The 23,737-nt window shown below is 34.2% G+C and overlaps 1 protein-coding gene across 4 annotated transcripts in view; it reads left to right on the top strand.

Moving 5' to 3' along the window:
- Positions 1 to 19,537, top strand: part of LOC111058609 (tensin-2) — a 433,706-nt gene extending 414,169 nt beyond the window's left edge. For all 4 annotated transcript variants that reach the window (XM_039433079.1, XM_039433069.1, XM_039433097.1 and 1 more), the window contains 4 exons: positions 12,605 to 12,969; positions 13,947 to 14,144; positions 15,216 to 15,387; positions 16,224 to 19,537. In XM_039433079.1, the coding sequence (XP_039289013.1) occupies positions 12,605 to 12,969; positions 13,947 to 14,144; positions 15,216 to 15,387; positions 16,224 to 16,433 (945 nt within the window). In that variant the 3' untranslated portion in view covers positions 16,434 to 19,537. The remainder of the gene's footprint in view (positions 1 to 12,604; positions 12,970 to 13,946; positions 14,145 to 15,215; positions 15,388 to 16,223) is intronic.
- Positions 19,538 to 23,737: the final 4,200 nt, after the last annotated feature.

The raw sequence follows: 23,737 nt of genomic DNA, 5'->3' as shown, positions 1-23,737 counted from the left end.
ACAAAGTCCATTTCTCAAGGATGGGGTGGACCCCCCATTAGTTTCCCAGGAAGGAGACTCATGCCAGTTAACAGAGCTGATAAATAATACGGAGTATGAATATTTGAAAAAAATCGGTCAAGTTATTTTGAGAAAATCGTGAAAAACTTGTTTTTTTTTAGTAATTATCCGCCATTTTTCTCAAGTATATTACGGAGCTCCTGCTATCTAAATAGCTATCCATGGTAAGAATTTAAAGAAAATCGTTACAGCCGTTTTCGAGAAAACCGTGAAGAACACGGTTTTTTAGTGATTATCCGCCATTTTTCACAAGAATATTACGGAGCTCCTGCAATTTTCCCAGAAATGAGACTCATGTCAGTTGATAGGGCTTATAAATTTATCCATGGTATAAATTTGAAGAAAATCAGCCGTTTTCGAGAAAACCGTGAAAACATGGTTTTTTAGTAATTATCCGCCATTTTGAATTCAATTTTATTGATTTTCTTATTGTCAGATCCTCATGGTATAAGGATCTTAAGTTTAAAATTTCAAGTCAATCGGCTGATTAGGAATGGAGTTATCGTGTTCACAGACATACACACATACACACACACACACACACACACATACACTCTCACACACACACACACACACACACACACACACACACACACACACACACACACACACACACACACACACACACACACAAATCATGTTTTTGGACTCAGGGGACCTTGAAACGTATAGAAAACTTGAAATTAGGGTAGGCCTACCTTAATTTTTTTTGGAAAGCAATACTTTTCTTACCTATGGTAGTAGGGCAAGGAAAGTAAAAATCAGACTATACAATTATTCATCATAAATCAGCTGACAAGTGATCACACAGATGTGTGGAGAGAAGCCAGTCTATTACTGTATTTTTTTGTATAAGGTCTATAGTTTCAATCAAAGCCATTAAAGAGGTATGCATCTTTAAGCTGGGTTTACACCAAAGTTATTAACAAAATGGTTATAACTTAATCCTTATAGATTCTATTAGATTGAACGGAAGTTGACAAACACATATGCTCATCATGTGTATGATAAGTTATGTTCAATCTAATATGATGTAAAAGGATTGAGTTATTAACATTTTTTTAATAAATTTGGTCTAATCGCAGCTTTAAGGTCTTTGGTTTCAATATTTTGTTCTGTAGTCATGGTATTATTATGCGTGCCCATCAGTATCAATATTCTCACATTCGAAAAAACTAATTTAATGGGTGAATAAAAATAAAAAAATGAACTAAATAATGCTGGAGAAATTATAATATTTTTGATTCTAAAATATTAATTTTCATCAGATAGAAAGATCATCACGGAACTGGATGAATTATATCATATGAAATATAAATTCAAACGTGAACTGAGTTTGTTAACATTTAAAACAGGTGACATCTGGTACTTGTGGATGAGAATACTGCGTGAGGTTTACTGTTCACAGAACTACTAGTTTATATAAAATAATAAAAAGTCACCGAAATACCATCAAGAAATGTATGCTACAGCTGACATTAGCGTCATCAGTAGATAATCCAAACTACGGAACTGAAAAGAATATTTGAAAACAAACTAACTAGTAGTTTTGTGAACAGTAGACCTCACACAGTTTTCTCATCTACCACGAGAATCTGATGTCACCTGTTCTAGTTGATTCAGTTGAATCCAAAGACCTTGAAGAGATAACCATCTTTAAGGTTTGGTTGAATCACAATTCACAGTTGAATCATAATATTTACTCTTGAAAACTGTTATTTGATATTTGTCAACCATCTTTAAGGTGTTTGGTTGAATCACAATTCACAGTTGAATCATAATATTTACTCTTGAAAACTGTTATTTGTTTTCTCCAAGATCAAAAACTCACTTCATATTAATAAACTTAGTTTACGTTTGAATTTGTATCCCATATGATATTAATCCAGTTTCGTGATAATCTTTCCATCTGATAAAAATATTTCTCAACTATTTTTTTCAATCAAGAATATTATATTTTCTTCAGCATTATTAAGTTCATTTAATCATTTTCATTCTATTTTTAATCACCTATTAAATTTGTTTTTCAAATGTGAGAATATTGATACTGATGGTTTCGCAAATTAAAAAAAAAATTGAAACCCTACCTTATAGAAATAGACACGGCCAGACATCTGTGTCACTCTGTGTAATGCATGTAATGAATAATTCACTTGTCAGCTGATTAATTATGAATAATTCGATAGTATGATTGATCACTACCTCCATAAACGGAGGTAGTGGATTGATCCAATCTTCAAAGTAGATGATATATATATATTGATATCAGAGTATGGTTGAATTCCTTTTCTTCTCATATTATCCTAAAAATGCAAAATTTCAACAAAAAAAATTGTGTATACATCGACGCGCAGTTGAAAAATGAATATTCCCACCAAATCTCATCGAATTCTATCAACGCGTTTGGCCGTAATCGCGTTACATACAGACAGACAAAAGCAAATCGAGTTGAAACATAGACCTCACTACGATCGGTCAAATAATTGTCGATAATCTTGGAAACGAACCAAAAGACTAGTTCAAATTCTCAGATTGATATCTATTGAAATCACACAACGAACTCCATGGTATACTGGAAGATTTTTTCCTCGTTATTCGATTCTTAATACGAAAAGAAAATGCTCTCCTTATACTTCTAATGAGCTATTTGGAACAGGAACTCAAACAAAACCTGGCTGAATATAAGCGGCCTGCAAGGATCTGGCTTGGGAGCTGCCAGAGAAGCACTCTGGCGCTGAGAAGTTTCAAGTGGAAGGATATTAGAACGATTTTTAGCTTACAAGGAGTTTCAGTACAGGCAAAGTAAACAGAGCTGGCTGCTTTGGTCTGGCATCAATATCCTCCGCTTCTTCCCTTACAGACACAAAAATCGAGGGCTCAAAACTGAATCATTCACATGGAGTCGATGCACTTATTATTGGTTCACCAGCTCTTGTTTTCAGAACCACATTTTGAGAGTTGTGTCGTCATCATCATCATCATCATTATCATCATTGGAGCTCTTCAATTGCAAGAGTTATTTTGAGCATTGAGCTATCAATTTTACTTTCTGGTTCCCATTCATCTTGAGTTTGGAATTGTGAAAGGTAAAGACCTATTTTAAAGACATTGAGGATTCCAAAATTTGGAAAGTTGATCAACTCGATGAATATACCAAAGGAACTTTGAAACCATTATACTGCTAACTCAGAACATTCTCCTAGATGTAATTCGTTTTGCATAGCGCTCAATCAATAATGAATGAACATTCAGATTCTTCTAATAATTATTTGACCTTCTTCAGATAAAACTGCTTGTGATAAAAACTGCTTCATTGGAAGAATAATCGCAAAAACAAGCATTGTTCAATATTATAATTATCCATGTTTGATTAAATTGGAATGTAATTTAAGTTTTCTTGCTTGTTCTTGTCCGAAGCTACTCCCGCATTCAGCTCGATGTGTGCCGTGATTTGGATTTTCGACAATAAACTTTGCAACTGGAGCTATGCAGTGAGATAAGCTCACAGAATTGAGTAATGCATAATAATAGAGTTAACCGATGGGGAATCAGTGTGATGATTGATAAAATTATGCTTTCCCGCATACCCAATCACCTCTTTCTCATCAGACCGTTCCTCGCATCACGTGATATGAACACGAAGACTGATGTTAATTAATATAGAGCTCATCATTTGAAGTCAAATGAACCAGTACGCTTGGAACGTACAGTGAATTTCATTAATTGCATTCCTTGAATCTTCAATCGTAACTGGGAATATATTGCACATAAAGGAGGGATAGTTGAATTATTATTATCGTAGAAACGTTTATTTGTTATTTTACTGATTATTCTCGTGACGGAGTAGAAGGGATCTCAGTAATGGTAACCAACAAAGTTTCCACCGGTCCCATACAAGAGGAAGGTGAATTTTCCATTTAATATGTATTCATCCCATGTATTCATGCAGAATATACTAGTTAGAGAGCTCCGACACACACAATCGCGAATTTACACCATATGCCTGCCTATCTAATCCCCTCACAAATTATCACTGTAACAATACTTTCTCTCCGCTCTTATTTCCCCCGCTACATACACATCCGCTGTTTTCTGAGTTGGAATTCGTTACCAACTCTAGTTGTTTCAGATGCGCATTAATTAATGGAGATTTAGATGAGGCTCCTCTTTAATGACCGTTCGTTGGCTGTATGTTTTTCGGGGCTTACCAACACACCCTGATTCAACCCAACAAACCGCTCCGCACGGAGTTGGCTGTTATATTATTATAAAGTATTATTTCTAATGATGGAACAAAGTTTCAATACATCGCTAATGAAAACAACGTTTTCAGCTTAGTGAACAAGAATCAAAGCCTGTTAGTCATTATTGTGTATGAAATTGAAATTTCCCAATGTAGCTGCATCTCTCCTGTTAACAATGGATCTGTCAGTTTGACAACCCAAATGACAAACTCAGTTGTAGCGAATCATGTTTCAATTCACATTCCAAAATATGACGAACTATTCATTCCACCAATTGATTGGTCAACTTGCAGCAACACAGCCCTGGGTATGCTCATTGTTTCTATTACACAATACACGAGTTCACAATCATGATATTTGAATGCTTTATCAAAAATTCAGTCAATGTTCTGAATCACTTTTCAATGGAATGGCGGTAGGGGATATTTCAATACAACACAAGTAACACATTTCAATAATGATATGTGTCACGTGGTATTTTAGCACCACAAAATATTTTTGAAATGAACTACTGAACTTTAATAGAATTATAAAATGGAAAAGAAAAATAACCTAGTCAAAGAACCACTCAAGTAAAATCGAATGTTGTTAGTGATAAAAGAGTAATCGTATTATCTAGAATGATAAGAAAAAACATGCATAATTGTGATTCAACAACTATGAGGATCCATTGGCAGAATTACAAATTATAAAGCGGCTTATTTATTATTGGCAGATCATAAAAAATAAAAGTTTGCATGTACATTTGAGGTTAGAATTATTTGTTTACACTTTTAAATGAATCAATCGATCTAGAGTAAATAGATAGTTATTTGAATCAATACCTAACAAATCAGCTGATTTTTCGATCAACCAGTACAACTTGAATTATAAAGTTTACTCACAAAAGGTGTATTATATATTATAGTCTACTGAGGAAGATTTATGTAAATAAATAGGGACAACTATTATTGCTGCATAAATATTTATTACAATCTAAAAAAGTACAAAAATCAAGGGTATACAAAACTCGTATAAAAAACTAAATATATGTTACATGTTAGCATCGTATATCGCGATTTATTTATCAGAATAGTTTAAGACAATCACTCCATATATTTATATAAATACTTTTATTTATTTTTTCTGTTATAAAGTTGAAGAAACCCTGAATCTGAAGCAACCAATTGTATTGAGTTTGTTAAATTAGAAGCCAATCAGAAAGAAGCTTACAAATCGTTCAAGGAAGAGATAAAATTTTTCTGAAAACCACTTCTGGCTTGTGATCTCGTTCTGAAAGGATGCACATGGAAATTAGGGTTCTTCCTTCTTGTTAAATTTTTAAAATTATCAAGCCAATCCCTTTTTTAAATGTGAACTATTTGTAATTAATGTTTATTTATCTGTGAACTCAGTGTTGTTGAAGAGTTCGTAATTGTAATCAATTCCCATAAATATATCTTTAATTCGGAAAGAAATCTATAAGAAATCTGGACCACACGCGAGCCCAGCCGAAACGAAAAGGACCTGCATAATTAATTATTGGAAATAATTAATTCATTCTACGAGACCGTCAAGAACATCATTAATGTGAGTGTTAGATCAAACAAGCTCGTTTTATAAAGGCCTTTTGTTAAGAGTTGGGGAATTAATCAAAGCGCTATATAAATAGATTTGAATCAAGGAAATTTTGCAACGTGTGGAGTGCTATCATATAGTTTATGAGAACGTTTTATGAATTCTATTTGATATATGTAGGAAGCTTACTTCCATGCACGGCACGGACTCATTAAAAACCCTGAGATTTTATTTTTTAAATATCAATTTTATTAATTATTATTTGCTAATTGATCAAAGCATGTCATATTAAATCTACAGACCGAACAGGTTTTAAATTGTAGAATTCTGAATTGACTGGAAGTCCAAGTAATAATAATAATAAATTTTGACTTTATTTCTGCGTGAAAAAAAAAATACAGAACATGTGAAAATTAAAAGTAATAGAAAACTAAGCATGCAGTATTATCATTCTGCTCCACTATAGAAATACAATGAGAAAAAAAAACAAAACAAAGAAGCAAAAAAACAAAAACAAAAAACAATACAGTTAATTGCTTACTCTACTAGAGCTACACTGCGAACGAAAAATACATCAAAAAGACTACTCTACTAGAGATACAATAAAATAACAGTGGACAGCAATTCAAGATAGAGATTCACAAGTTACAAAGATTATAATACATATACAACATGCAGAAATAAGTCATTACTGTATGCAAATGACCTTAAGAGAAAGGTCACGTCCGCATACAGGAAAAACAGTAAAACAGGAAAAAGTATCAGTATTAAATATAATATATTTATAATCTTTAAAGCTCACAATATTGTGAATGCCAATAAACCTTGTGATAATTATTCAAATATTAGAAAAGAATTTATATATATTGAAAATTTATAGATATAAGAATATTATAAATATTATATATATATATATATATATATATATATATATATATATATATATATATATATATATATATATATATTGTTCATGGGAATATATTTTGTGTTTTATGTCAGCATACAAAATCATAGAAGTTTATTTTATCCTAATTCATCTCGTGATATACAGTTTGGGCTGTCTCAGTACCAAGAAAAAATATTCTGCAGCATATAAAATTAGTGAATCAATTAATATTGATCTTATTAAGAGCATTCAGTACTTATCATCCTTTGATGATAGTCATACTAGTTTGCCAGAAAGAACATATTAATAATTATATTAATAAGGTTCCTGTTATATCATATAAGGATCCAGAGAACTTCCAGAACTGGCGTTGTAAGTTCTAAGGAATTTCGGCAGGATAAATTGGTGGATACCTGTATTCTTGGTGAGCGTTTTAAAAATCAACTAGAAAAAACTATAGTTGGTCTTCATTATTCTCGGTTGGATACATGGTTACTGGTAATCAGTCATCAACTGTCTTTTTGAGTTCCTTATTGGTATTCTTCAAAAACTTCATAGAAGCAGCGGTAAGAATTATTATTAATCACCAGTCATTGAACCTTGTGGTGATTAAATATATTTGGAAAGTTCATGTATCTACCACTGAGCTAGAGCTGCGGTTTGAACCCAGCAAATTTGCGAGCCGGACGGCCTTAACTATTTGCGAATTTATTCGCAAATTAGGGACTTTAGCAACTGCTCTTATATATACTAAATTTACCATTTTACATAATATCACCCAACAAGTGGGGCAAAGGTTTACCATTTCACATAATGGCTTCACAACGTGGGACTCCATCTTAAGAGATGAACCCCCAGGAAGTACGTTTTCACATATGTTCTCAGTCAACTGTAACAAGCTTGATGATGAGAAGTGGATGAATGTTCTTATAACCTTGGATATTCAACTTGAAACAATTCAAAAGTTTCCTTGCGCAACGCTAGTCTACTTAACAATATGAATTAAACTCCCAGTTGCATTTTGAACTGGAATCAACAGTGAAGTTGAAAAAATTGTAATCGGCGAATGTTATTGGAAAATCACGAAATAATTCATCCATGATTATCAGCACATTATTCTTCTTTGCTTCATTTATCATCAAATTATTACAATCATAATTTTGATTTTAATAATACTTGTCCAATTATTCACATCACGCGAAAAACAGCAGTATTCCTGCTAAACCATCTGTTTCTTCCAAGATTCGAATTTCGTTCATAGATGCTGGATTACAATTACAACTACTAGAATATCAAATAATATTATTTTCATATTTATTAGCATGTAATCAATGCAATTATCCATTTATCTCCATTTGTATTTGTATTTGATACTCTAGAATATCACTTGAACTTCCAATCGTCTCTCACTCCAGCATACTCGACGTCAACCCGGCATCTGCACATCTAAACTATTCCTCCCTCAAAACCCCAAATATCTCTCTCTTGTTTTAATGGCTGCATCCGGCAGTTCAGTTGATTTAATCAATAGCTTTTCAATATACGAATCACTCCATGCGATCAGATTACTACTAGCCGACCATACTTTTGAGGTTATGTGAATTTACAGCAGCCGGCCAGGCCAATTTATCATAACTCACCAATGAGCGGAGAGATGCCTTACGGGCCAATTTCATCTGGTACGGTTGTGGTTGGGTCGGGGGAGACATTGGCTGCTCCAACCCGGTGAGGGTGGTGAATAATTATTCTAGCCGGCCTCTAAGGCCTATGGTTAGATTCACTGTGAACTGTCAGTATCCCTTGTAAATAGCATTGATGCTTCCCATTAAAACAATGTTGACAGTTTGAAGGTACTGCTTGACCGCAGGTGGCCGACACCTGGATTTATAATTACCCCTCAAACCCCTGCGAGGGTCGCGCTGGCTGAATCTCCTCTCAACCATCGATTGCTCGCCCAATAATGTACCGGTCATAACTCCATTTCCAGCAGCACTGGTTAATGCCTAATAATTGTCTAATTTCGTTTTGACTACTATAGTCCATACAAAATTATTTCCGACTTGGAGGGTTATGTGGAGCAGAGAAAAGTAGGGATACAGCGGTGGCGATGTTGCCGTGTTAAAGCGGCCAGCGGTCTGTAGTCTCTAAGTGAGTATTCAACTGCTCATGATACGCTATACGTAGTTTCCTCACTGAGACGACTGACTGTAATCGTCCCAATCGATGAATTGGCAACTGTGCTTTTCCCTATGACTCTATGCATCACTGTAATTGACTGATCTCCCTCCATTTCATTGCTCCTTGTATTCCTCAAAGTCGGAACTTATTTTGAATGGACTATAGTTCCCATTATTTTTCGATTATTTACGCTGTTGAGAGTAGATATATAGTAGAGTGGACTTGAGCATGAATAACGATAATAATTGGTTGTACTCTGGACCACGCAATGAATATTCCACACTGAATTCTCTCCCACTTCCCCAGTTACAGTGTAAAATGCAAAAGATCCTACGAACAGGCGAACTAATATCAGTAGTATCCGTTGAATTGTAAAGTAGCAGCAAATCTTATATCGGTTTACATATTCGAAGAAACTTGTCTGTTGTAAGTCACTAGTTTCACAGGAATGAGCAATAGAAAAATCGTCAATGATCATCATAGTTGAAAACGAACTCAATTAAACTTCGAGTAGAATCAGTTTTTAATCGAATCAAGTTTCTATAATTATTTTATCTTGAGCACTCAGAAAGCTACTCACAATAATTCTATCCCACTGTATTTTAATTTGAATTTACAGTGCAGTAACTACTATTTAAACATTGTATAAAATTATAAGGGAATCCAATAAAAATAAAAATGAAAACACTCGTCAACCTCAGATAAGGTCATCTTGTCATAATTTTGTATGAATTTGAATAGTGACTTGAAAGACTTTGAACAGAGAATGATACCATTGGGTTCGTACTGAATATTGAAATATCAAGGCTTTCACTGGTAAATCCAATTTCGGATAGCTTTTCCAATCCAGTTTACGTTTCCCATTTCCATCAAGTTCACGCTAGCCTACGTCATGAAAGATGCTCGAGTAGTATGCGTCCAAAATATTCATAACCCCATATCAATGAGTATATTGAATGCACGACAGTATACTCGAAATGGAATTCAAGATGAATGGATTTTCATAAAGGATCTTGACGTTGCGAAAAGGAATGAATGAATACTTCTGGCTGACTGCTACAGCATTGACCGAGTGAGTGATAACTCGCGCATACGGCAAGTCTCATAACATGCTGCTGAAAAGAGGGCACAAAGGACACGACTTCACTCACCCAATAACTGAAGAGGCTCAAGATTTTATTAAAAAAGATGAAAGTCTCACAATGACTTTCCACGCTTTTCGGCTAGCATATCAAAAATAGGAGTCAAGTGAAATTCATCACAGGCCTCGCTCAACAACCCACTTGCTTCAATTTGGGCATTTTTCATATTGCACAGCATGTTCCAACACCAAAGTTACGTGTTTGAAGTTTTTCTAGAGTTTTCCAAATTTTATTCTCCAGTAACATGCCACATGCAATAGCAATAGCCATTTGCGAGAGCGATACATCTGCAATAGCTGGAAATTCTCTTATAATAAAAGGAAGGCTTGAGAAAGGTCATTTGAAGTGTATTTATATCAGTTTCAGCGAAAGTTTGTGCTTTTTCATTATTAGGCATCAAAACTAAGGGCCAATGCCCATCTTGAAAACTTCTTATCTTCTATCTTCAACTTCTTCCATCAGCTTATTATCATTGTGTTCATCTATCTATAATACTGGGTGTCTATAAATGAATATCGGGGTTTTAACGCTTTATAAGATTTATTACATTATACTTACAGTTATTAATGATATGTCAAATGAAAGAGCAACTCAAACAGTTTTATATACAAGCTTACAAGTGTTCTATGTGAGCACCATTTGACACACGGCACACATCAAGTCTATAGCCGAGTTCTTCCCAAACGTTGAGTAGTGTGTCTTCTGTAATTGTTGCAACAGCTGCTTCAATCCTCTTTCGTAATTCAAGGAGGTCAGCTGGTAACGGAGACACATACACACGATCCTTGATGAAACCCCAAAGGTAAAAATCGCATGGCGTTAGGTTGGGTGACCGTGGAGGCCACGCATAGCAAGCTCTGTCATTGGGCCCCTTGCGGCCAATCCAGCGGTCGGGTACAGTTACGTTCAACCATCTTTGCTATACCGCATTCTAGCGGATCGCCGCGGAAACATTTCACGCACATGCGCACTGGTGCCAACGAACAAAAACTGTTTGAGTTGCTCTTTCATTTGACATATCATTTATAACTGTAAGTATAATGTAATAAATCTTATAAAGCGTTAAAACCCCGATATTCATTTATAGACACCCGGTATAATACAAGGAAGAATTGTATTATATCATCATCACGTCTGGACTGATTACCTTGAAATTTTGCATATAGATTCTCAATTTACCAAGGGTGGTATAGGCCTATTTTAAATTATTCAAGATTTCAGTAGGTCATGTGTTCAGTTTGTCAAGTTTTTAATTGGACCCTTTCGGAGCACGGGTTACCTGCTAGTATATAATATCCTTTAACCATTGTTTCTCATCCCTTCTTTATAATTTCTCATTTATTTTTCCTTCTTCAATAGTTCCTTCTGCAATCTCCTTCTGCAATTTAACTCTCTATAGCATGCAGAACTTCATGATCACTGAAATCTAAGTTGAATGATCAAATGAAAATAATGGATTCATCATATGCCATCTTTCTTCCAAACTTCAACTTTTTGTTCAATTGCTGAACATTCGAAATTTGTGATCAAACACTAAATAGTCCAGACAATGAATGCTCAAAAGAGGGTATACCCATACCACCCCCACCACCTTAGCACAGGGGGTAGGGGTGGGGACTTTTGATATGTTTACCTCCTAACTACCCTAAACAGAACTGCGGGGTCAAAAATTGTCTTCCCAACTTTTCCTTCTATAATCTTTCCTTGACTGGACTATAAAATTCAATATTCCAGCAAGTTTATTAACAGTAAATTTGATTCTAAAACAGATGTTCATTCTAATACTGGTTTGTATAGTTTTAGGCTGGTTGCCGACGAACCATAAACCACTGCAATCGTCTGCAACCGGCCTAGGCTACCAGCTTTCCCCCTTCCGTGCAGTGATTGCTACTCAATAATATTATTGAACTTTAATAGTTGATTTTTGTTACTAATATTGATTGATATTTTGTTAATAGATAAATAAACTAATAAAACTAACCAATTAATATATTTTTGTATTCTTTTATTGTGGAATTCACTCATAACTGTCAGTATTGTTCGAATGTATTAATGTAATTTGTGAGAATTCAAATTACTTGGACAAAAAACACACTTTACAATATATTCAATAATACAAGTGATATTAAACAGATTTAATGTGCCCCCGTGTGATGATCCGTGTGAGGCTTTGAGAAGGAAATAGATCATAATGACGTAGCACATGAATAAATAAATAAATGAACATAAGAAATAATAATAGAAAAAAACTTCAAGTTTGAATAAAGAAAATAGCTACAATAAGATGAAAAATATATAGATTGTAATATGTTGTGCTGTAACCGTGCAGTCTTGATTTTGATTTAACTGCTATTATTTAACCTTGAATAATTTCAGACTTGCATCTCCGGGGTTGGAAAAAAGCTATTGGCCAAAAAAAAAAACTGGAAAATGTAGCAAAGATATTAAAAATGTTCAGTGAATCTCACTCTAATGAAATATTTTTTTACAAAATAATATGCATTTAATGAACTAAGCAATTATTGTTGTTGCAGCCAAAACAGATACCGGGCAAAGTGTCGACGGCCGACACAGAGATGAACGTTGAGGTGGCGCCGACGTCGGTGCTCCACCACAAGCAGCCTCCACCACCATCCTCCATCCCCGGTCTGCGTCCTCACCCGAGGACAGACTCAACGCACTCGACGCCCAGCAGCGAGGAGAGCAACTCGCCCACCGAACTCAACTCGTACAAGCGGCTCATCGAGAAGCCACCCCTCATCAAGCGCCTCGCCATGGGCCTCGCTGGCACCCCCACCGCAGACGACGCCTGTCCCCTCGTGCAGGACCCCATGCCCCCTGCGCCACCACCCCCTCCCACCCAACCACTCATCAAGCACATTGAAATCGACAATAATAGGTAAGTTATAATGTCAGTACCTTGATTAAGCCCACTCATCAAGTACATAATCACACTCATAAAGCACATTGCAATCGAAAATACTAGGTGACTGCTAATGTCAGTACCTTGATTGGGATGGATACGTTAAACCATCGGTCCTGGCTGCCTAAAAAGCTGTCCTTAGGTCATGTCAGAGGCCCTGAGATTGATCAGTTGTGAACTGAAAACTCTGACACCAGACCTGAGCGAGCCAGGTAACTCGATATTATCATTTAGTACCTTGATTAAGCCCAAATTGTGTTTTTTTCGAAGGCTTATACAACAGAGCAGCTTGGTGATAACATTGCAACTCAAACTTGAGAGATCTTGAAGGCAAATACATAGAATGAACAGCTTGGTGATAGCAACGCAACACAAACTTGAGCTACTCGTTAGGGCTTATACATACAGAGTGCATCAGCCAGATTGCTATGATAGCAAGTAAATACAAACTTGAGCTGCTCGTGAGGGCTTATACGTGAGTTACAAAGAGCAGCTTGGTGACAGCAAGGCATCACAAACTTGTACTGCTCTTTTACAATAATATACTGTACATATTGTTTATAGAACGACAACATCCTTCTTTTATGATGTCACACGAACGACACAACTCACTGAACTGGCAATACTGTCAAGCCTAATATTATAAGCAACATTATAAACATCTGTCACACAAGATAAATTTATGTTCGTATCACTATCTCTACTATTGTTACTATTGCTTTTTGCATTAACTCTGCTAGTTAAGTTGTTCTTTATAAAAATATCCAGATTTGCAATGGATCTTCTGCTTTGCCACTCATAATTGTAAATATTATGAAGTACATGAGAAAAACTCTGCCCATTATCACATATTAGTTATGTCAAAATGACAATATTTTCTTTCACATATTGTCACTTATTTTTCACAGAGTAGAAATGACAGTATAAAAACTAGAAATGTTTGTTGTTGACAGGCTCCTGCAAAGTTCACCAGCGTCAACAGAGCAGGAATTCAAAGGCAAACGAATATCGCAGATCAGCTCGGGCAGTTCGGTGTCCGGAGCCACGCCAACCCCTCCACCTCCCCCTCCTGAGAGGACTGACAGTTTGACCAACAGACCCGAGGAAGGAGAGCTGAGAGCGGCGCCATGGTTCCAGGCCGGTATACCCAGGTAACGCGACTACATATATTATTTCATTACAAATTTCACATAGGCCTAATCAAACTCGTGAAATTCACAAAAAAGTTACAGAACATTCAAAGTATCCTTGAAAAATATTAGTGAGAGCATACAGCTATACTCTGTACAAAATAGCTTTTAACTTGGAGGAATATGTGATGCAGAGAAATGGAGGGAGATCAGCCAATTACAGTGATGGATAGTCATAGGTTGAAGTGCAGCTGCCAATTTGTGGATTAGAATCAGTCTAGTCAGAGAGGAAACTTCGTAAGTTTAACATGAGCGCTTGAATACCCACTAGAAGTTGGCCGGTTCCGAACGGAAACATAGCCGCCGTTGTATCCTTACCACTCGATGCCTTCTCTGCTGCGCTTGTTAATCCCAAGTCAAAAGTTATTTTGTACAGAGTATAGTCTACTTCAGTATGGGCCACAGTTGAGCACAGGAGGAAGTATCATTTCAAGAATGTCAGCGAGAGTGTGGACCTGTTATCTGAAATCAGTCTCGTGGTCTAGAAACCACAGTTTATTTTATTCGGTCGTTATATTCTGTCGTTAGATGTATTCATTAATATTTTATCGTTAATTCGAATCTCTTATTCTCCCAAGGGTAGAAGATATGGTTCAATTTTTTGGCTCGGCTCTAGTAGGCTACTTACTAAACTATTTAGATGGGATATAAAGGACAGGTTCAATGTTTCTATCAATAAGAACTTTCAAATCATTGGAATATTGTTTCAATTATCTTATCAAGACCATTTTTTTTAAATTTCATCAATTATCTATCATCTGCACTTCTCATAATGATTATAACGCTTTTTAAAGTCTATATTGAAGAAACATACATGGTTTGATTCCTTTTACGGGTAAATCACAATAGCGCTTCATTGTAGGCTACTGAAATTAAGAATATTTAACTTATAAATGGATTTCAATATTTTGTTACAATATATGCGGACTACATTAAACTACCATAACTTCCAATAAATAATCATATTTAATTTTGATTTGAATATTCTAACTCAAGATTGATATCAATAATGGATGAAAACTTCATTTCCAGGGAGATCACCCTCGAGGTATTAGGACAGGAACCAGTTGGAGCTTTCATGGTGAGAGAGAGTACCAGCAAGCCAGGCTGCTTCGCGTTATCTCTGAGAGTACCTCGAGAGTTCCAGCCCCTCGGTATTGCACATTATTTGATTATTAGGACCAATAAAGGATATAAAATCAAGGTGAGTTATTCGATTCAAATAGTAATGGTAAGGCTACATGCTACTTATTTACCAACAGTAATTCAAAATATCGGTGATCGTCAATTATAGGCAATGGATACTACAATTCGAGTACGATCCTGCAATTGAGATTATTTTTCCTACTTGAAGTATCCTCTACATAGAATAAGAAGGTGTGTTCTGTATAAATTGTATACAGGTACTCCAATCATAATCAACATTTACTGAGTTGTTAGAATGATAAACCATGTAACAGATTTTTCAAAGCCTTTTAAAGGATTTAAATCTTCAAAACAGGAACTATCAATACGGTATTCAAATAAATGTTTTTAAGAAAGCTAATGATGCTTTGAAAACGTGTAAGATTAAAAACGTGTGATGATTTTTTAAAGTGAGAATCATTTTAAAATCTCAACTTATACATTTTCCAATGAATTGATCCACCAAATTATTCCTGTCAATTTGTGTTATTATCGTTGTCTCTAATACTCAAATGAATTCTACTACTTTAGCCTACTTTTTCTTCCGATTTTGATAAATTGAAATGGAAGAAAATTCTGGTAGAATGATCGTAGATGTAATAATTCGAGATAAATCAATAATTTGTTTGAACAGGTACTTTTTAATCGAAATACATTAACGATGAACTATGAAGTCATAGAGAGAATAAGTTGAAGTTGACTTGAAGAATATATTCAGTGACTAATAATTTTGTGACACTCCAACTATTATCGATTTGTTGAGTGACGTTTCTTCAGATTTCTCTCTTATCTTGAACTTGATGTATATTATCAATGATGTTTTTCCATAACATTTACATTTTCTATCAATTGCAGGGATTCACGAAAGAATTTACTACGCTGACTGCCCTGATTACTCATCATTCTGTGATGCCAGAACTTCTACCATGTCCTCTGTCGCTGAGCAGGTACAATCCGAGTTTTGTCAAGTCGGACTCGAACAAGGACTTCGCCGACATCGACTCCGATCCGGACTACAACACCCTCTCCGACTTCCGCAAAATGATGGCAGACCTGAACGTCTAACCTGCAGCAGAGCTAAGCATTGATTCCATTGAAATAAATTTCAAACTACCATATCAATGCTTCAGCTATGCTACAAATAGAACAATAATTTTTAAGTATGTATTTTTGTAAAAATCTGTTAATTCAACTATTAATATAGAAGATTATCGACTATTCGTCAATCGAGATGAAGCAAATACCAGTTTTATAATCGAGTGGGAAATGGAATTTTTGTATCAGTGTCCAATTTGTATAGATTTTGTACAATGAGAGACGATTTCTGGATAAAAACGTTCAATTCAGTGAACTGAACCAATTGTATGTATTTTTGTAACCTCTAGATGATTACTTTTATATTTAACAACATTAGATACTTGATCATCTTGAACTTGTTGAAATATTTCCAGGAATTTCCATGGAGTCTCTCAAGTGAACAACCTTGAATTTTTATCATCGACAATTGATCAATTCGAACGTTCAACAACCTGTCGTACAATAACTATATTTTACTAACAACTTTTGACATTGGTCTAATTAACCAGATAAAATGGATGCATTCCTTCCCCTAGAAATAATTCTCTTAAGACGCTGATTCCTTGTAAGCTGTGAACCTGGTGATCCTACAAAATTCTTCCCAGTCTATCACTACACACAACAAACTAATGTGAACTTTGATGAGACTATAGATTCAGCAGTTGAAACACTCATTCAGATATAACTTCCAGAGTATTAGTTTTTTAATCTGATTAGATCTCAAATACTTTCAACAAGTAGGACTTGACCGTCAAACAGGAATTAGAAAACCGAATTATTTAAAAAAATAGCTCCCCCATCACTTTTTTTCCACACCAAAATAAGAATAGAATTTTGTCTTTCATGGTCAAATAGTGAAATTTTGTGTAACTATATAGTAAAATGAAGCACTTAATAATACACATATTAAAACCAGCATTCTTCATGAACTTATGAATCCATAATTCTCAAATAAATTCTGTATTGGGACTATCCTTGTAGTCTTGTGCAATTGGAATAGTTCTTCCAATGTAATTAGACTGTTCTTGATACCTGTTGTTGATTAACCGTTGATATTGTTATGATGTGCTAGATATTGTTGAACACTACTGGAAAGCATGAATAGACCATTACAAATTATAAAGATAGATCATTAAATCAGGTTGGAAGATCAGCACTTAACTCGAAAACTATTTCTTTTTGAATGAGTGGATAATTTCTTCCCAGCAATCTTCACTTATAAAAATTGAAATGTTTCGTTACCTTCTGGTGGAATTTTGATTCTATGTTCTATTTGCAGTTCATGGTTGAAATTTTTTGTCTCCGGTTAATGAGACAGTATTATTTTCAACTTCCAAATGCATTTGGAATTCGATTCTGTGCGAAATTGATGAAGACAATTATTGCATGCATGACGTTTACCTTCTAAAGAAGAAATTTATCATGTAGTTGTATGTATGTTGATGTTTAATATCTTCTTTTAAAGACTGTATAACAAGAAATTATTATTCCGAAATTTGATGTTGAAATTGTTGTTTGTATATTGTGTAAAATTATGTGGAAGTATAACGTTGGTATGAGAATGAGAGTATGTAATATGTTGTTGATGTTGAATCTTGATGTGTTGTTATTTTTTCCAAGTTACAAAGGCAAATCAAAAAACAAATTCTGTTTTTGAAAAGTCTGTAAACTTGGATGTTATCTTTCACTTTCTCTTCGCAATTCGCATAGTAAAGCATCATTAGTTAGCTCATCTTATGATCGTGTAAAAAGTAGAGTTAGTAATTATGTGATAATTCATCAATAAATAATGGAGAGTACGAGCATGATTCATGGAACTTAGACTAAATACCAAAGCATTGAAACATTAAATTTCCAATACCACTGTGACGGATTGAAAATAATGGGCTATTCGTAGGCTTTTTAAATTCTCCTTTTGAACAAATTCTCGAAATTTTTTCACAATTTCTATATAATAATATCAGACAACTTCCACTAATCTGGAAATTCTATATTCCGAAACGTAAATCCAATCGATAAACTTTATTCATGAATATTTTTTAGAAATATCAATGTGCTGAAAATGATCCACTTTTAGAATGAATCTACTATAGTTCATTCAATATTGACAAGAAAAAGGGGATACGCCTGAAAAAATATATTGTAGTTCTTATTCATTATTTTTTTTGGATGCATGAAAAAGTGCAGAGCAAATTTTTCATGCAAAATTTGTTGTGCTTAATACAGAATGCCCCCAAAACATGGGATTTTCGGTAAATTTTCCAGTTTTACATTCTCCAATCAAGAATTGATCTCCATTTTCTTATCGAATTCGAAGAATTATTCGTGATTTTGAAACGCCTTGACGAGCTGTAGCACGAGGAGTGTCGCACGATCATTGTGTCAAAAGTTATGAGTGTAATCAAATTTTGATCCTGGAGTGTAGCACGATAATGGAGTGTAAATTTGGATCGAGGAGTGTAGCACGATCATTGTCAAAAGTTATGAGGGTTATCAAATTTTGATCCTGAGGTGTCATGCGCGCCTCTCCACTAGGAAAATGTATGTTATTTAGTGCATCTAACGGGTGATTCTAATAGAACATGACTTTAGAAATCGATATCATTCGTGAAGTCTCAATTTGAGGACAATGATGTAAGTGATGATCTGATGATGGTTGATGCTAAAAATTAAGTGTTTTTTGAAACACAAGTAGCATTATTATCAGGTGTACCTGGAAATCTATATGAGATATCTCATATCTATATACAGCTACCTGGTCTCAGGTTGTCACAGAATAGCATGCAGAGGGATTTTGAAAGATGCATTAAAATTGTGACAATCGGAAGATATTGTTGATAAAAAACTAAAATTCATCAACATTGATTTTTTCATAAACTTTTACTGATTTTTGAATAATTGTTAATCAGTGCTCAATGAGGATAGAGAGCTTCAAATGATTTCATCTTACTCGAAATTCTATTTAAAAAAAAATGTGAGTGACTTTTCTGTCCGATGGCTGAATGTAGCGGAAATAGCTGGAAAGTGGAAATGAGCAAAAACTACTTTGTTGTTGGGACACTCTGTATTTAGCAGAAGGGGATTTCACATGGGAAAAATGGTTCTGGACTTTACTCATGTATCTAAATAATACGTTATATAATCAGATGACCAATATAATTTTTTTGCAAGCACCAATGTACATAGTGACTAGACTAATTCCAATGTCACTCAACAGAATGCATCTCTGCTTCGGATTGTATTATATCAAAATATATTTTATATGATTTCATTACATTTTATGTTCATTATTTGATGGTATTAAGCATCATTGAGTTCGATGTGACTTTGCTGTTTCAAACATCAAAAAGTCATTATTTAGAATCAGACTGTTCAGGTTTGGCAATCTTACCAAATTATATGATTTTGTCTCATACAAGACATTATTTAACATATTGGAACGTTCATTTATTTTTCATGAATCATGTTCGTACCTCCCTTATGGATACCATTGTAATCTTATAACTTTGTTTGATATACCTATCAATTTAATGTATTAATTTGTTATATTGACTTGCTTGAAATCAGAACTGATGTTATGAATGTGATAAATGATATAATATATAAATGAGTTTAAATTAACAACTGTATTATAAAACAGAATAATATTATTGATAGATTTGGTTCACCTTAGTCATTTTTGCTACATTTTTATTATAAAAGCTAGTCTTGTACAGAATCATTAGTTTGGTTAATTTCTTTATTTTTGTAAAGGGTTGATTCTTTAAGACTAAAGAAAATAAATTTCTTTTCATCATGCGACGTGTTTACAATTATTCCACTATCCGTTTCCAGAAGTTTCTAGTTAGTTAATAAAAGCCTTTTTTGATTGAATTGTAGCCTAACAATGATTTTCACAACAAGAAATAATTTTTTAGTACCGTATATTGACAATCAAAAAAGCATAATTGAAGATGGCGGACCAACCGAAAAATCTTTTTGCCACAGTAAGTGGATAAATTCATTTATTGAAGAAATTTAACTGCTGCCACTCGTATTTAATAACAAAAAAGTGATTCAATAGTAAGCAGTTCGTAATGAAAAACAACATTTAAGAATCAAAAAAATCTTCAGAAATCTTACAGTTTCAGTTCTTTAAACTTTTTATCGAATTTGTTGCTTTAAATTGAAACAAATTCAGGTTTGTTTTAAAATAACAATTACTGAGAGACGTACTCTTCTTGGAGTCTAGAAAATGAAACTCAAGAGCTATTATCGAAGCGTTTCTGACGGGTGACTGACATAGGAAAGCTGATTGCATAGAGGTGATCCTAATAGTTTTTACGTATAAATGTCAGAAAGTGCGAAATTGATTTGAAAAGATACCGTAATAAAATCATATTAAGGAAATTACTTCTCAGCTTACATAATTCATATGGCTGAACCACTAATAGATTGATTCAAGAGAAAATTGAAAAGCGATTTTATCAGTTGACAATTTCTCATTTTGTTGATGAAAATATTTAGAGTGCATTCTTTACCGTACCGTATTAAATGCTTGATACCTATAGTGGATATTTAATAGTTCAAATAATTGATGAAATGATTATCAATTGCTCGTACGGTATTTCAAAAGTTCAGTTACGGTACGTCATATTTGGATCAGTAGAAATTCACTTCTTATACTTATCAATTGGTGGTTTAAAAATTATTGCGCTTCAACGAGAAGTGTTTTTAAAACTCCATAAGTTTATTAAAATGCTGCATAATCCAACAGTGATAGATAGGTTGTGGCCCTTGCTTATGGTCAGTAAATGTTTTGGTTTGAGTACATTTCCAATAGACAAAAGAAATGACGGTACTATCAACCACAAAGTTAAATTAATTACATTCTTGTGGGCTGTCATGGTGGTTATTTCAATAAGATTCATAGAGCCTTTCATAAAACATGGTTTCAATGACACATTCAATACTTTCCTAGTCACATTATTCTTCTACATATGCTATTCAACTGAATCCAGATTTATCTACACAATCAATCAGCTTCTCAAATTTGACACAAGGATCGAGCAGTTCAAATATTCTCACAATACAAAAAATGTTGGAAGTAAATGGATAATCATTCTCATAGCTTTAAGAATAAGTTTAGGATTTTCTCCCTCATGTTATGAAGTGTTAATAAGTGCAGACTTTGTTTGGAGAAAATTGCTACAAATTATTTGTCGTGAATTATACATCATTTCCCACTACACAGTACACTGTACTACAATTTTCATCTTGAAAGAAATCAAAGAAAGATTCGAAACTCTATCTTATGAATGGTATTCTCTCATACTAAAGCCATCAGATTGTACACCATCAAAACTAGAAAATATTCGAATATTATATTCAGAATTGAAAGAAATAACAACAGTTGTGAATCCTGTCTGTGATAAGAGATCTTTTATTTTAGTAGCTTTGACAACATTTCATATATTTCATTCATTCTATGCGTTGAGTGTTGATTTTAAATATCCATCCACGTTCAATTATGGAGATCAGCTTTCACGGTCTGCTAATATAATACTGTTTGTTATTCTATTGAGAACTTCCAACGATTTGATCGAAAAGGTGAGTACGGTACACCACCCTTCAAAAAGCTTGCAGATAATAATGGTTACAGTATACTTTCTGTGGTGAGTCAAGGTCCTCTCTATATAGACCTTGCTGTAAGTGTTCTAATCAAGGATCATGTAGATCAAATATACTTTGAGATGCAAGTACATTTAATAATTCTTATTAGTTGTAATATTTATATATTATATGGGTTATGAAGAGGAAATATACATCACGTCCGTGATGATAATTGAAATTATTTAACCATAGTGCACTCATATTAGCCTATCTATGAAATCTATCTACGTTTCTTACTGTGCACAATGAAAATTTCACATTCTATGAATACTAGTGCACTCTGGTTAAGGGTATACTCTTCAATTTAGTTTGTGAAGTTTGTCATTGAGATTAGTTGTAATTTTTTTATTATTTCTTCATAGAATTTTTCCTTTATAGTTTTTTCTTTTCAATATGCAGTAATCCATTAAAATATCACGTTATAGCTTATAGTCTTATTCGTTTAGGCTATTTTGTATTTTAGTTGTCATTCAATATCAATTTTTTGTAATATTCTGATTTGTCTCTTGAGTGCATTTGAGCGTCAGTCTGTAGCACTCTTATATATTTATATATTACGGTGTGTACTTTGTTGAATAAATTCCCAGTGCCGGAATTTCGATAACTTCATCCAAACACAAAAATTCTTTATACGGAAGAACCTCAACGGAATGTCATTCCACATTATTATTCTAAATTTATTTGTCAATCAATAAAAATGTGGCTGCAATTCCTCAGCATGATTCTCATCATTTGATACAACCCTGGCGCACCCTGACACAAATTTTGATTTATATTACGTATTTTAATTCACGAAGGAACAGCCCTCGTGTGCTTCCACTTATACACATTTCTGGAATGAGAACGGTAATTATTCAGCTTTAAATTCTCGACATTAATTTTGAATTCCATTGGTCGAAATGAAATAGGAAAATTCAATTTTTGGACATTGTTCCAAAAAATCTATTTAGACTCCGAGGTCTAGAAGCCTATTTGGTAGAATATCATTTCAGGTTTGAATCTACTTGCAAAAAGTGATAATTTATCAAGTACTAGCTGGCCTGGTGAACTTCGTACCGCCAAATAGTTAATGCATCTCATGACAATAAACTTCAGCTGGATGCACACCTGAGGAGGCGCGATGCGGCATTTTGTATCCAGGTGCTTCTTGCTTATTGGTTTGAATGGAAGAACTCAAACTCACTGAATCGGGCATGGCGTGGAACGGTGTGATAAGGCAATCTCCATGAAATCAACGCTTTGTAACACAAAGCCGCGCCTCCTCAGTGTGTGTAGCCTTAGCTTAATCTGATGCACTATATTGTTATGAAAATTATCCAACAATCAGTATTTACATTTATATCTTAATATGGACTTCCTATGTGCTTAGTTAGTTGTGCAGCAGTTTGTATTTTTAGATATAGTTGAATGCAGCTTGCTGGGAATTGGATGGTATATCTCCTTGCTGCTGATTTTCCCGTACATATTTTAAATTTGCAGCATTTCGAATTCTACGACCCAAGTTTGGACGTCGTTCGTACCACGGCATTATTATAAGAATAATTCTTAAAAATTGGTGTGGCGCACTCACACAACTTTCCTTGCCGTTATGAAAATTCTCGCGCATACCGTACTCAAGTCTACTATTCAAAGATCTGAGC

The sequence above is a fragment of the Nilaparvata lugens genome, chromosome 1 (genome assembly GCF_014356525.2).
Source record: "Nilaparvata lugens isolate BPH chromosome 1, ASM1435652v1, whole genome shotgun sequence".
In the NCBI taxonomy this organism is placed as follows: Eukaryota; Metazoa; Arthropoda; class Insecta; order Hemiptera; family Delphacidae; genus Nilaparvata; species Nilaparvata lugens.
The sequence above is the reverse complement of the archived record's forward strand: the minus strand, read 5'-3'. Positions and strand labels throughout refer to the sequence as shown.